Source organism: Macaca fascicularis, chromosome 7 (assembly GCF_037993035.2).
Source record: "Macaca fascicularis isolate 582-1 chromosome 7, T2T-MFA8v1.1".
Lineage (NCBI taxonomy): Eukaryota > Metazoa > Chordata > Mammalia > Primates > Cercopithecidae > Macaca > Macaca fascicularis.
The window spans coordinates 127,195,867-127,209,651 of record NC_088381.1 but is presented as its reverse complement, the minus strand read 5'-3'; the positions used below and the strand labels follow the sequence as shown (position 1 = coordinate 127,209,651).

At 41.6% G+C, this 13,785-nt stretch overlaps 1 protein-coding gene across 6 annotated transcripts in view; it reads right to left on the bottom strand.

Annotated features, from left to right (window-relative positions):
* Positions 1-13,785, bottom strand: part of DAAM1 (dishevelled associated activator of morphogenesis 1) — a 180,174-nt gene that overhangs the window by 10,838 nt on the left and 155,551 nt on the right. For all 6 annotated transcript variants that reach the window (XM_005561382.4, XM_073997469.1, XM_005561381.4 and 3 more), the window contains 5 exons: positions 12,843-12,927; positions 7,834-7,940; positions 6,499-6,587; positions 5,437-5,605; positions 1,026-1,133 (listed from right to left, as the gene is read on the bottom strand). In XM_005561382.4, coding sequence (XP_005561439.1) covers positions 1,026-1,133; positions 5,437-5,605; positions 6,499-6,587; positions 7,834-7,940; positions 12,843-12,927 — 558 coding nt within the window. The remainder of the gene's footprint in view (positions 1-1,025; positions 1,134-5,436; positions 5,606-6,498; positions 6,588-7,833; positions 7,941-12,842; positions 12,928-13,785) is intronic.

Genomic DNA, 13,785 nt, shown 5'->3' with positions numbered 1-13,785 from the left:
AAAAATCTCACTTCAGCAAATTACTCCATGTAGAAATAAATCCCTTGCCATACTTGGCTCCCTTTGAAAATAAAACAAAAATAAGTTCATCTGCAATCATGTTCACATTGTAGTCTGTATAATCAGTGTTCTGCTTTTCACTAAGGCCCCAATAATATAAATATTACAAGGTAATGGCTTAAGTTGTAATCAACAATGATTTTTCTTAAAGTTGTATTAACTAGTTTTTATTTTCATCTTTTTTTTTTTTTTTTTTTTTAAATAGAGAAAGGTTCTTGGGCTTCTCCCATACATAACAGTTTGTATTTCATGGCTTTTAAACATCAGAGCTTGAAACTGAATTCTCCCAGATAATTTACAACATATAAAGAAACTCACCAGTACTTCAGTTAATTTCATGCCTTATATAGTATATTTCCACCAGATTCCATGAACAGAGGGAAAAAATGAGCCTGCTCATTATACTTTTCAAATTCACTGCAAAAAGATGCAGTTTATGTTTTAAAAAAAGAGCCAAAAGAGGGAGGGAAAAACAGCAAGGAAAATTGCCTGCTTCTCAGTCTCTGAAACGTGGTGTGAAGTTTGTGATAAAAATTTGGCAACTTTCCATTTTATTTTTAGCTTCATTTGCATAAAGACTGCTTCCCATTAAAGAGCCGCCTTGGTTTCTGGGAGTATGTGTGCACATGTGAAAATTATTAGCAACGCCCTGACACTTAGGTCTTCTATTTGCTTAGTCATGCATCTTTATTTAACTAAGGGTGCTCTTACCTGTGTTTAAAACACCTGCCCTTTAAAAGTATGAAAGTTAAAAATTTCATGCAGTATTCCAAAGAAGCTAGAACAAACATATATTCAAAACTTTGTAACACATTTGAGTGATTTGGATGAGATTCAAACTTTATTTCATACAATGTTCAGGGGAAAACAAATAGAAAGACTGACTTCATGCAGTGCTAACTACCTCAATGGCTAACACACAGTCCAAGTGATTTAAGAAACTAACATTCACTGTAAGTACTTACTTTACTTTCGCAGCTTGAGGAATATCCTGCAATTCTTCATTTAGATTGAGAACACTGGGGTACTTATTTTCCACAATAGTGATGAGATAGTGCAAAAGGGTAATGTTTCTACAATTGAAGAAGAGTATAAAACATTTAAATTATTTTCATTTAAAGTACATAAATATATGAAGAGTTAATATCTACATATGATTTATATGCTCAAATGGTAGAACCTACAATAATGCTATATTACCTGCATTAATGTTAAAATTTGGAGGTTCATGTAAGGCAGGGATTCTCAAGAGATGGGAATAATGGGAGAGCCTCCATGGGGATTACATAGATAGATGTCAAAAAGCAGCACACAGTTTCTAAAAAGAGGATAAGAATTACATTTTGGGCCCATAATGAGCATCTTTCAAAATCTGGGTAATGGGATGGGTGATCTAAGTGAATCTGAACCACTGCCAGTGGAGATAAGCTCAAGTTTACCTTCCCACTGGATTCACCCTAAAATGGGGTGTGCCCTGCAGGTTTACAACTAGTAGGCGGTGGAGTGGAGTGGGATGGGGTGGAGAGTGAGGGATGTTTATTCCACTGAAAAGGGCAGCTATTCTTGAGTCTAAAGTACAGAGCAGCAACTCACTGATGACAATTATTGATTTTTTTTTTTTTTGAGACGGAGTCTCTGTTGCCCAGGCTGGAGTGCAGTGGTGCAATCTGGGCTCACTGCAACCTCCGCCTCCTGGGTTCAAGTGATTCTCCTGCCTCAGCCTCCCGAGTAGCTGGGATTACAGGTGCCAGCCACCACATCTGGCTAATTTTTGTTATTTTCAGTAGAGACAGGGTTTCACCATGTTGGTCAGGCTGGTCTCCAACTCCTGACCTCAGGTGATACACCCGCCTCTGCCTCCCAAAGTGCTGGGATTACAGGTGTTAGCCACCGTGTCTGACCTATTGATACTTTTTTTTTTTTTTTTTTTGAGACGGAGTCTGGCTCTGTCACCCAGGCTGGAGTGCAGTGGCCGGATCTCAGCTCACTGCAAGCTCCGCCTCCCGGGTTCACACCATTCTCCTGCCTCAGCCTCCCGAGTAGCTGGGACTACAGGCGCCCGCCACCTCGCCCGGCTAGTTTTTTTGTATTTTTTTTTTTTTTTAGTAGAGACGGGGTTTCACCGTGATAGCCAGGATGGTCTCGATCTCCTGACCTCGTGATCTGCCCGTCTCGGCCTCCCAAAGTGCTGGGATTACAGGCTTGAGCCACCACACCTGGCCCTATTGATACTTTTTAATAAGGTTTCACCCAAAGGGTGGTCAGAAAGTTAGAAAGCCCCCTTTCTCGGGGCTGAACCTGGAAGTGGGCCATAACTGTCACCATGTGATATCCTCACAGCCCTGAATCCACTTCCTAATTTAGCAACACTTCAACTCCTAACTGCATCACTCTTAGTAGTTAAAACAGTTGGTTGTGCCAGCTCCCTCTCTGGTGGTGACAGGGCTGAACTCTGATTGACCTGGATTGAAAAGACAAGCACGTAGGAAACAGTATCTATTAGGCAACACTGTTCCTCTGATCCCATTGTCACTGACTGCTACACATTCCTATCACCTGGACTCCAGATGCCTGGGCTAACCCCAGAGATTCATTTAATTGGAATGAGGTGGAGGCAGGCATGGGCATTCTTTAAAACTCCCTGTTGATTTTATCAAGCAGCCAGGATCAAGAACTACTTGTCTGTTGAGGTTAGAATTAGGAGGGTAAAAATACATTCCTTTAAAAAACATTTCCATAATTTAGGCAGTTTGCTAATTCACAGTGCTAAACCCCAGTACTCCCACTCACCTTTAACCAAAGGAATCAGAGTTTTCAAACAATTTTCTTTTCTATAACAATGAAAACCATTTCTGGTTACCCTTGCCTTTCATAGAGACAATGCAATCTGATAAATCCTCATTTTTCTCACTCTCAGTCTCTCAATAATTAGAAAACAATTGCCCACCAAAGCAAAACAGTGGCCAAGGATTTTGGCCACTTATTTTCATATGTTCATATGCATCCTTCCATTTCATTTTTTTTTTTTTTTTTTTCTGAGATGGAGTCTCGCTTTGTTGCCAAGGCTGGAGTGCAGTGGTGGCGATCTTGGCTCACTGCAACCTCAGCCTTCTGGGTTCAAGCGATTCTCCTGCTTCAGCCTCCTGAGTAGCTGGGACTACAAGCGCATGCCACAACGCCCGGATAACTTTTTGTATTTTTAGTAGAGACGAGGTTTCACCGTGTTAGCCAGGAGGGTCTCCATCTCCTGACCTCATGATCCTCCGGCTTGGCCTCCCAAAGTTCCGGGATTACAGGTGTGAGCCAGTGCGCCCAGCCTTCATTCCAATTTTGCTCTTCACGGAACCTACCTGTCTGCCCATGTGATTCTTACCTAAGGGGCACATGGAGCGAGCAAAATGCCAGCCACCATCACAAGAAAGAGTGAGGCTATTTTTTTCATTTTTTAAAAGAAATGCTTTGCTATTGAGAGACATTTCAATTAATTTCCTTAACCATACACACCTTTCTTGCTATAGAAAGGTTTAAAATGACGTCCGATCTTCCATATTTGTTTGCAATCCAAATAATACCTCTTTCACTAAATGCAAATTCTTAAGGAAGGAACAACAACAGCCACACATTTGATTCTTCCCTGGTCATTACCAGTAACTGAGCATTCAATGCTGAGTGAATGTACCCTTCCTGCTGACTGTCCCACCACCTACACTATCTGATTAGATTCAATGGAACAACGTTCATGGGTGACTGCTTACAGGCAAAGCACTTTGCTAGGCATGCAGGTGTATAAGGCATGGGCGCTGCATTTGGGGACCAAATACTAAAGGCAGAAAAAAAGAGGAAAAGGAAAGATCAGAAATAGTTGTAGATTGTTCTTTTGAAAAGGCTTGTACATTATAAAAATTCTGTAGTAACCTCAGTAAATAAGCAGATAATCATGTAAGTGCCAGGTTATTGGTAAGTACTGAGGGTGGGTGATTGCTTTTGTGTGTGTACAGTTGAAGAGAATGCCCTTCCTTAAAAAGGTAGCTGGCTCTTTAGACACAAATAAGATCTGCTATTCCCTACTACAACCTCCAGATAAGATCCTTCTGTTGCTAATAGAGCTGTGAATGGACCAACAACACAGGTGTCAAATACCTGTAAGGCCCCGAATACCTTGCTTGTTGTAACCACAGGCAAGCTGAATGAGTCACCTGACCCTGAGTCAGTTTCTTACCTGACAACAGGTGACAACAGTATTTGGCTTATGTACTTCACAGGCTAGTGGGACAATCAAATGTGAAAGTGCTCTGAAAAGGATCAAGTGTTTACATTAAAAATAAGGTGGCAGGGCTATAACAACAGCTGCTCTTCATTAATCTAGCTCTACATGATGCAAAACCAACAAATTAACACATTGCTTATTTCTTCTAGGATGGATTTAGGGTTGCCAGAGTACTATGCTTCATGAACCCTATAGAAAATATAGGGTAAAAGCCCCTATTAGTTAGAAATAATTAGGGTGAACAGCCCATATTTCTAAAAAGAATTTGGGTATGGAGAAGCTTACCTTAGAAACAATTGTGCAAGTTCCTTTGAAGTCAGTGAGAACCTCAGAGAAACAAAGCTCTCAGGGAAACTCGAGTTAATATGCCTAATGACCCTACCCTGTTAATGACACAAGAACGTTTTCACATCTTTAATGAGAATCTGTTCACCTAAAATGCAGCATTGAACACTTTCTAGGAAGCATTTTAATGAGACCTGCAATGAGCAACTGAGTATTAATAGCCAAAATGCATTTATACATAAGTTTTTAATATAGTTGCCAGCTCCACTGTATAAGGAAAAACATAACCTAAAAACCCCAAAAGCTTCATATCCTAGCACCAACTATCAGTTTTTTCTTTTCTGTGGAACACAGTTTTCTATAGAGGGGTCATTGGGGAGATGTCGAGTGCTGGTAACATTCTGTCCTTGAGCTGGGCGCTGGTTACACAGGTGTGTTTAATTTGTGAAAAATCATCAAGCCCAACATTTGTGATGACTGACCTCTTCTTAATATATTATACTATAATAAAAAGTTTACAAAAAACTAATTTTTAAAAAAGGGAGGACAAAACAAAAACAACAGCAAAACTTAGAACAGATGATGTCCCTGTGGACCAAAAATGGATGAAGGATAATTGGTCCAACAGCAATATGGGAGATGCCTGCAGTAATGAGAGAGGTTAGAGAAGAGTTAATGTCAGAGAAGGGAAGAAAGCAGTGAGAAAGAGAAGTTCCAACTGAAGACTGCAATGTCATGAAGGCTGAGGAGGACCAGAGGGGCACAAATCTGAGCCTGGACCTACACACCTGGCTCCCCCAAGTGTTGGAAGATCCCACACTTACTTGTCGATGCTGGATTTTGTGTCAGCAATTTTGTTTAGGCTAGATATCTTGAAACCATATGCATTCCCTCTTTGACCTTTATTCATATAATTTCCAAATGCCAAAACCACCTCCAGCAACTGCTTGAGGGCACTGCTCCTAAATACCTCTTCTGAGCCAGAACGAATTGCTTCAAAACAAAACACATAAAAACACAATGATTACCAAGTGTTTCGTTGTTTGAAATCAAGACGTTTCAGTGATACCCATTCTAAATTCACATACCTAATAACAGATATTGAAGATGTAAGACTGAGTTGTTGGGTTACCCAGAGTACTTTCAAAACGCTTAAACCAGAAGCAAACAACAAGGACAGGGATAGCCAACTCAAGTTGTTACCAACACCCATAGACAGCTGCAAAATCCTATCCTTTCTCAGGCCTTTCTTGGCTGACTCATCAGTCATAAGCACTGAGGAATATCTAGAATAGCAATCCCATCTCCAGTATTTCTTCACAAACACTTACTTGTCTGGTGTGAGTCAGGGTAACAGGAGTATTGATCAATTCCACTGACAGAAAACTGGTCAAATGTGTTACATGTTATAGCTTACAGGTGTCATAACAGGGATCAGAGCTTAGGTTGATGCATGATTCCAGCCTGCATTCTGTGGCTGTGCTCTTCAGTGGCCTTGCCCACATTTCAAACATTTAAAAATTTAAAAAATCAAACCACACAACATCCTCAAATCTTTCCTTTGACAAATCTACTCAGGCTCTGTTGTAAGGAAGCTAATTACAGGTTTAATGCAATAGCAGTGAGATTAATTCCTCACATCCTTGTAGTCAAAAGCCCAACCCTGTAGAGGAGACCAGGAGGCGTGCTGTGAGCTCCCAATATTAGGGCAGTGCATCAAGCATTGACCTTAAGTAATCATCCCTCAGAATTTTAAAAGATTTTGAGCCAAAAAATAAAAATAAAAAATCACCAAGGGCATCTTGTTTACTATACGCACTTGGATTGCACTTTTAAATGTGTTGTAATGACGAACATAATTTCCAATCTAGGCAGCTTGACTTTACCTTCCACTTTAGGTTTCACTTCTGCCACACGCTCTGCAAACTTCTTTTTGAAGTACAGCGATTGCAACCTTTGCTGATAGTGATTAATTCTGTAAGAGCAAACATGTACTAATTGATATTCATTTAATATATCTAGGTTCACTTAGTGACATATAGAGGTAGAGGTACCTAGAAGCACCTCCCCCAACACCCACCCACACGCATACATTAGTTGCTCTCATGGACAGGAACACAGGACATGAAGCCAGCTTTGCCTGGAGAGCCCATTTTGGTCTGACCTACAGGGGCTATTCGGCCAACTGCAGCAGAGTCCTTAGCTCCAATCAAGGCAACTGCTAAAAGAAAGTGGGAGCCTGCTGCTGCTGCTGTTGACTAAAGCCCCTCTCTCCTCCCTCAGAGTCCCAGGAACTCTCTTGAGCATAGAAGAGATAAAAGGGAATGAAAACGTAAAGAACATCCTACTGCAAATAAAGGACAGTTCCCTACACTTCTCCGAAATTCCAAATTTCTTAACTTTCCATTTTACTTTCCAAAGTAAAAACTGGTTTCCAGTATCCTCTTCCCACATTGTCCTCTCCTCACTCCCATCTGCAAACCTCCCTCTGTCTTCACAGTGAGGACCCTCTCTGCTCCCCTAAAGGAGAAAGCTGTGCCCTGAGGTTCACTGAGAGTTTCAGGACCACTGGTCCTTCTCTAATACGGAATCAATTTTCTAGGCCTGAGATAGCAGATCGACTTAGCTCATATGCCAAACCTAATTATGAAGCTGTGGCTGCCTCAGGGCTTTCTGGAGAAGGGTTCAGAGAGCTTGCCAAGGCTCCGTGGGAAGAGTGCCATGATCGATTAGTGATCTCTGCATGTGTCATGATTTGACATCTAGACCCTGGTTGTTCAGTTACGTGGGCTTCAGACTGACATTGTCAGAATCTGTCCATATATATATTTTTTTCATTTTTTTTTTCTATTTTACAACCACCTTGCCATCCTAAGCTACTTGGAAGTATGAGACAATATCCCAAGAAATCAAACTGGTGAGGAGAATGATACTGACTGGAATCAAGAAAAGTTATTAATTGATAAGGCCAAAGGGGCCCAGAAATAGAGATAATTGTGAAAAAACCCTCACCCTGGCTCACCCATAGGCAAGAACTGACATAAACAGAACAATGAAATTCCACATCACTCAGACTTGAGAAGATTTTTAGAATGAAAAAGCTTTCAAGTTAAGCCAGGTTAATTAGCCCAAACAATTCAACATGAATTGAAAATTCATGAAGCTTAGAAAGGGAAGGGACATCTTCACATTCTAAGCATTCTAAGCATTTTCAAACTCACCGGCTCATCTCAAAAAGAAATCTATCAGCCTTGGCCATCCGATCCAGTTCGTGTTTATGTTCCTCCAACAGGTCAATGTCACTTTTTTCAGGAACAAATTTCAAGAGCTGAAAAGTACACATGAATATTAAAACCAGGTTTATCACTTAAATCCATGTAGTAATTTTTCACCCTTTCAGTTAATTTGTCCAAAGATAAAATGTTAACTCTTGTTGAATTTATAAGCTCTGCTCACAGGTTAAGATACAATAGAAATGATGAAATCTTTTCATTTTTACTTGAAAGTAGTTAAATGGGTATACGATTCATCCCTGGCACTTTTCTGTTCTCTACTGCCTCTCAAATCAGAATTGTGGGAGTTCTCTACTGGAACCTCTTTTTCACAGACCACTAGAAGGACCTCAGAGAGTCAATGCTCTCATCAGAAGATGACACAACTGAGGTCCAGAGAGAGTAAGCCACTCACCCAAGATTACAAAGCAAGTTTGTGTAGTGATTAGAAATAGAACCTAGGTCTCTTGACTCCCAGCTCTACACCTTTTTCTGTTACATCACGCTGGAATGAATAATTCCATTTGTAGTTTCCATTCCATTTTCTTATTTTTCTGGTTTATCTAATTCAATCTTTTTTTTCCCCTTCCATGTAGAGCTGGGTGAGAGGAACACAGTGGGATTTGATGTTTTTAATTTCGTAGTTTATTTTGAAGGAAGAAATGAACATGGGATGTGGAAGAAATAGTAACAATATTTAAAACTGAAACAGTGCTTCTGTATGTGTCTTATTTCCTTTCAAGGTACACACGTTTTGGATGTGTATGCAAGACCTGTGGACTCATGCTGTTTTGGAGATCAAATGCCCTTAGTTTTTTTTTTTTTTTTTTTTTAAACATGACCTTCTTGACTTTGAGGCTCTCCCCAGAATTTGATGCTGGAATTAGATGATCCATTTAGTAGGTTTTCAAATATTTGCTGGATTTAACTGAGGGACCTCAGAAAAGTCAGTTAGTCTGGGTGTCATCAGCAGAGAGGGAGAATTGGAATTACAGGCAAGTGTTCTGTGAGGCTAGAATACATTCCAGGCAGAGTGTATACTGTGTGCTAGGGCCTGGAATGGGCAGCACAGCACTTATGCAGGTAGAAGGGCAGTGGTAATGTCAGTGGGAGAGGGCAGGGTAGGCAAGGGCAGGGAGTAGCAAGGCCTTATAAGTAGTTCTGTCTTTACTTTGAAGGCACTGGGACATACCTTGAAAATCTCATGTAGGAGAGTGAGTTTACATTTTTTAAAAAAATCGCCGTGCTTGAGGGATGGAAAAAGAATTAGAAGAGATTAAAAATGAGAGGGGGTCATGATTAGATAGTGGTACAGTAAGTAATCTAAGTAATCTGGGTGAGAGATGATAGTGGCCTGGATAGGGTGGAGCTAGTGGACAGATTATAGAGCTATTTATGAGACTTGAATGGAATTGTCCTGACTTGATGGATTGTAGTATATGAGGGAGGAAGAGTCAAAGATGACGCCTGGGCTTCTGGCTTAGGCAATAACGTAACAGGGAACCCAGGAAGAGAAGGCTGGAGGTAGGGTGGGCCAGAACGGGGAGGAGAAGGTGAGTTTAATGTTCAAAATGATTGCATGGAACCAAGTAATGATTTCTATTAGGCAGTTGGACGAATGGGTCTGAAGCCCTAGGATGATGCGTTTGGAAGCTGAAGCATGGCATTGGTTTTAACAGGTAGGTTACTGAAGGTGCGGGTGTCAGTGAGATTAGGAGAGGTGCCATCAAGAGAAAAAAAGCAGGGCTGGAGAGAACCAGTATTCAAGGGGCCAGGACAAGAAAAGGAAACACCTTTAGAAGGAGGCCACGGAGATGCAGCCAGAGAGGCCTGCATGGCTCACAGGGCCATGGGAAGGCAGCATTTCAGCATGCAGCAAGTGGCCATGGGTGCCAACACCCCCAAGAAACTAAGAAAAATGAGGACCCTGCAGTATCCCCTGTGTCCGGCAACAGGGAAGTTGCAAGTGCCCCTGAGAAGAGCTCTAGGGAGGGGAGGACAGTGCAGCAGAGTGGGTGGAAAGAGAGTGTGGATGGCTTTCAAGACTCTGGCAGTGTCAGAGAGAAGACAGTAGCTAGATGGGGATGGGGAGTCTTGAGAGGGGCATGTGTATAAGGTGTGTGTGTGTGTGTGTGTGTGTAATGGGTGTGTGCATGGGGGTGTGTGTGCACAGTGTGTGTGTAGGGTGTGTATGTGTGTGTGTGTAGGGTGTGTATGTGTGGTATATGTGTGTAGAGACTGTATGTAGGGGTGTGTTTATGTGCTAAAGGCTGACACTTGAATGAGCTTAGAGAGGGTGGGGCTGCAGACCTAGAGGAGGGGGCAGTCAATCCAGCTGGGGTCCTGACTAGAAGGAAGGAATGGGGCCAGAGCAAAGGGAAGGGATATCCCCTCCTTCCTAATGGGATGGAAGTGGGGGAAGATGGAAGTAGATGCCAGGGAGTTCATAGGTCTGGGGGCCTGACAGCTTCTAGGCATTTCTGCTCCTGAGTTCAAACGGTGACATATCTTGTTCTTTCTCAGTGCAGGGAAGGAAGGGAGGAAGGCAAGAAGAAGGGAAGAAAAAGAGAGAGGAAAGCATCACTCCAGCCTCCCTCAGCTTGGATTTTTACCCACTGGGCAAGGAAACTGAGTTCTAGCCTCAGGGATCCTTTCACTAATTTGCATAGTCCCCTCTCTCCCTGCAAACTTGTTGTGCTGAGCCCACTTGTCCCCTGTCAGAATAACACAGTCACTACATCTCCTTTGTCACCTAAAAGCGCACAGGAGCCACACTAAAACTCAGTCCCCTCTCAAAGGAGAGTTGTGTAAAGGACTGTATGTGGGTAGTTTTAAGAGAGGATGGGTAGTCAGGCAAATATCTGGGAATAAGGATAAAGATATGTGTTCCAAGAAAGAAGAGAGTATAGCTCTCATCTGAGATCAGAGCTCAGCAGCTGCAAGCAGCAAGAGAGGAGGGGAGGAAAGCATCCACCAGGCACATCCTAAATAGGAGTAAGGAAATGCTGGCATCAACACTTGTCTGGGAAGAGTGTTGTATAGAGGAAACGGAAGTAAAGAACAAACAGTAAAATGGGGAGGAAAAGAAAGAGCGTGGGAGATGACCAGAGAGCAAGACACACACAGAATTATCAGGAGAGGCCAGGTCAAAAAATATCCTACTTGGCCAGATTCTGCTTCAGTAGACTGGTTTTCTTTCTTGCATTTATTTGAAGTACATTCTATTTGCACTGCAGGCCCTTTTGGCAAGATTTTGAAATCCTTTCCCTCAAGGAGGAATTTTGCTGGATGCAATTCCACAGTAAACAGATCTTGTGGAATTTTAAAACATACGACCTTGTTAATAGGAGCTGAAGCCAGGAGGACTAAAGTGGCTTTACACATAGTCCTTCACTCTGGGTTAGCACATTGGGTGCAGCAACTTGAAGGCAGGGTTACCTGGGAGGGGCAGAGGGAGCTAGGCTCCACTGTCCCAGAGCAAAGACTCTGTGTGACTGGTCAACAGCGAGGGAGGGAAGGGTGTATGGAGGAGCTAGAAAATGCTCTCAAAATAAATTTTGGGTTCAGGGGATACTTTTAAACCATTCATACACAGAGCACCCCAAGAGACTTGAGAACATAATCATTAACTATTTGATAATTAAATAAAACCTTTGAAGGACAGTATGAAGAGTTTTTCCACAGGAAATGTGAGGGTTTTCCCCCAGGACTATTCCAGCTGCAGAGGTTGCAAGGAGCGGGCAGGTCCATTAGGGAGTGACTCTGCAAACATCATTCCTCCCTGCATGGTGTCTGAGACCTTCGAGACATCAGTGAGAACCATGGAAAACACACATGCAGATAGACAGGTGCTCTACCCAGAGCAACTTCGCCACTCAGGATTACTGTTAACAACACAAAATACCCTTATTCTCTGCTCTTGGAGCAAGGCACGCCTACAGATGCAACTGGAGTTCGGTCTAGAATCCTAGTTGCTTGTGCCCACAGTTGACCTTAGGTAGACCTGGCTCTAACAAATGTGGACTTCTTGACCAAAACCATTCAAAATGTGAGCCCATCCCCAAAACAATGAGACAGAAGGATGGAACAGTCTTACAGCATTCTGAGACTATCATCACAGAGCACAGAAAAGTTAAGGCCCAGACCAGGGGGCAGGGGGCAGAGACAGGTGAAAATCCCTAGAATATGTGCGAGATCAACAACATTGTTATTTGCGGACAAGTAGACAAAGAAGCCAAACAGCCCATGACCCAGTTGGAGTGGCTACAAAGAAATGCTATAAAAATACTGGCTGCTTGGTCATGGATAACAAAAATTATATCAAGATACTATGGGCAAAGATGTATACTGACTGGGTGTAAATCCCATTCTTGCTACCCCTGGCATTTAAATTTACTGCTATTTATGACACAAGAGGGTGCTGTACAATGTACAGAGGTGAAAACTTAGCCCCAAGACATTTACAACTGCCTTGTGACACACATGTGTGTTTAGATACAGATGACAGTGTGAGGGGTTTAAAGTTCATTTTCATGGTGGTGGGTCTGGTGACCAAGACACAAATTAGATTTAGAATTTAGTAATGAATCAGCTTTTGTAGTATGGTTTGCAATCTCACAGTGCTAGTGAGATTCTCAGTATTCCTGTGAAACACAGATTTTCTTCTAGAGCTAGATTTATATGATTTACTGAGGTATAATGACGTAACTGCAGCTTGAGGGATGCTGTGGGTCCCAGGCATTTGACAAACTTGATCTTCCTTCTCACCCATCAGTTTGGGAGGCAATGAGAGAATAAGGTCATTAAGTTTCCTAACACAGTCACATGGGAAGTTGGTTCAGCCACCTCATTCATAGATGAGGAAATGATCCACTAGCAACAACCGGATGTTCTCAACATCCCTCTCCCTGTTGATGGTCGCTTTTCACTTCTGCTCTGAGCTACATCTGGTAGCTCACCTGTTCCAACATGTCCTTGGGCAGATCTTCCTGTTCGTCCATTGTTAGAATTGCCCGTTTGATTTCATCATTGGATAATTTCAACCTGGAGAAAGAATATTGTTATTAACCATATTGGTTTGAGTATTAAAATTTAACATAATTCATTTTGCTACGCCAGCTGCTGATTTTTCAGTACTTTTTTCTCAAAATCTCTCAGTGAAAGCTTATTTCCTGACAATATTGCACCTAAAAATAGGATTTTAAAACTGCTTTAACATTCTTTCAGGGCTTTGTAATGCTCTGCTGACACAGAGGACAAAGCTGCTATGTTCTATGATTTAGTTTCCTTAAGCAAAGGATTGGAAGATTAGAACTAGGGAAAATACCCATACACAATTGTTTTCTTTTACATTTAGGATCCATGAATTGCAAGTGGGAGGACAGAACTAAGTTTCTGACCTGTTTATAAGTCAGGAGTGTTTCAAGTTTGCTATCAGGTAAAAAAATGGGTTTTGAGAAGGTTAGAAACTACATGTTATTGTTAAAAAGTTGAGCAACAGATAATATGCAAAATAAAATGTATAAGTACTTCATAGTTAAGGCATTTTTTTAATAGACGGAGAAACTGGGGCCCAGAATGGCCAAGTGATTTGTCGAAGGTCAAACATAAAAAACGACAGTAACCACAAACTCACAACTCTTGACTGCTAATCTCAAACTCTTTATACAAATATCCCTTATCTAGTTAATGTTTCATAGGGAAGGATTTAAGCAAAAATACAAATCTGTTTCCTCATTTTCTGTCTACCATCAGCTTAAATGATTTACTAATTTAATCAGGAATCTGTGTCTTGATTGTCAGAACAACAAAGTATTGACTGTAAAATATAAAACATAATGTTAAAATGTATTTTTATTAGATATAACAATAGTCTTACCCAGGGCAAAAAATCTTGATCAC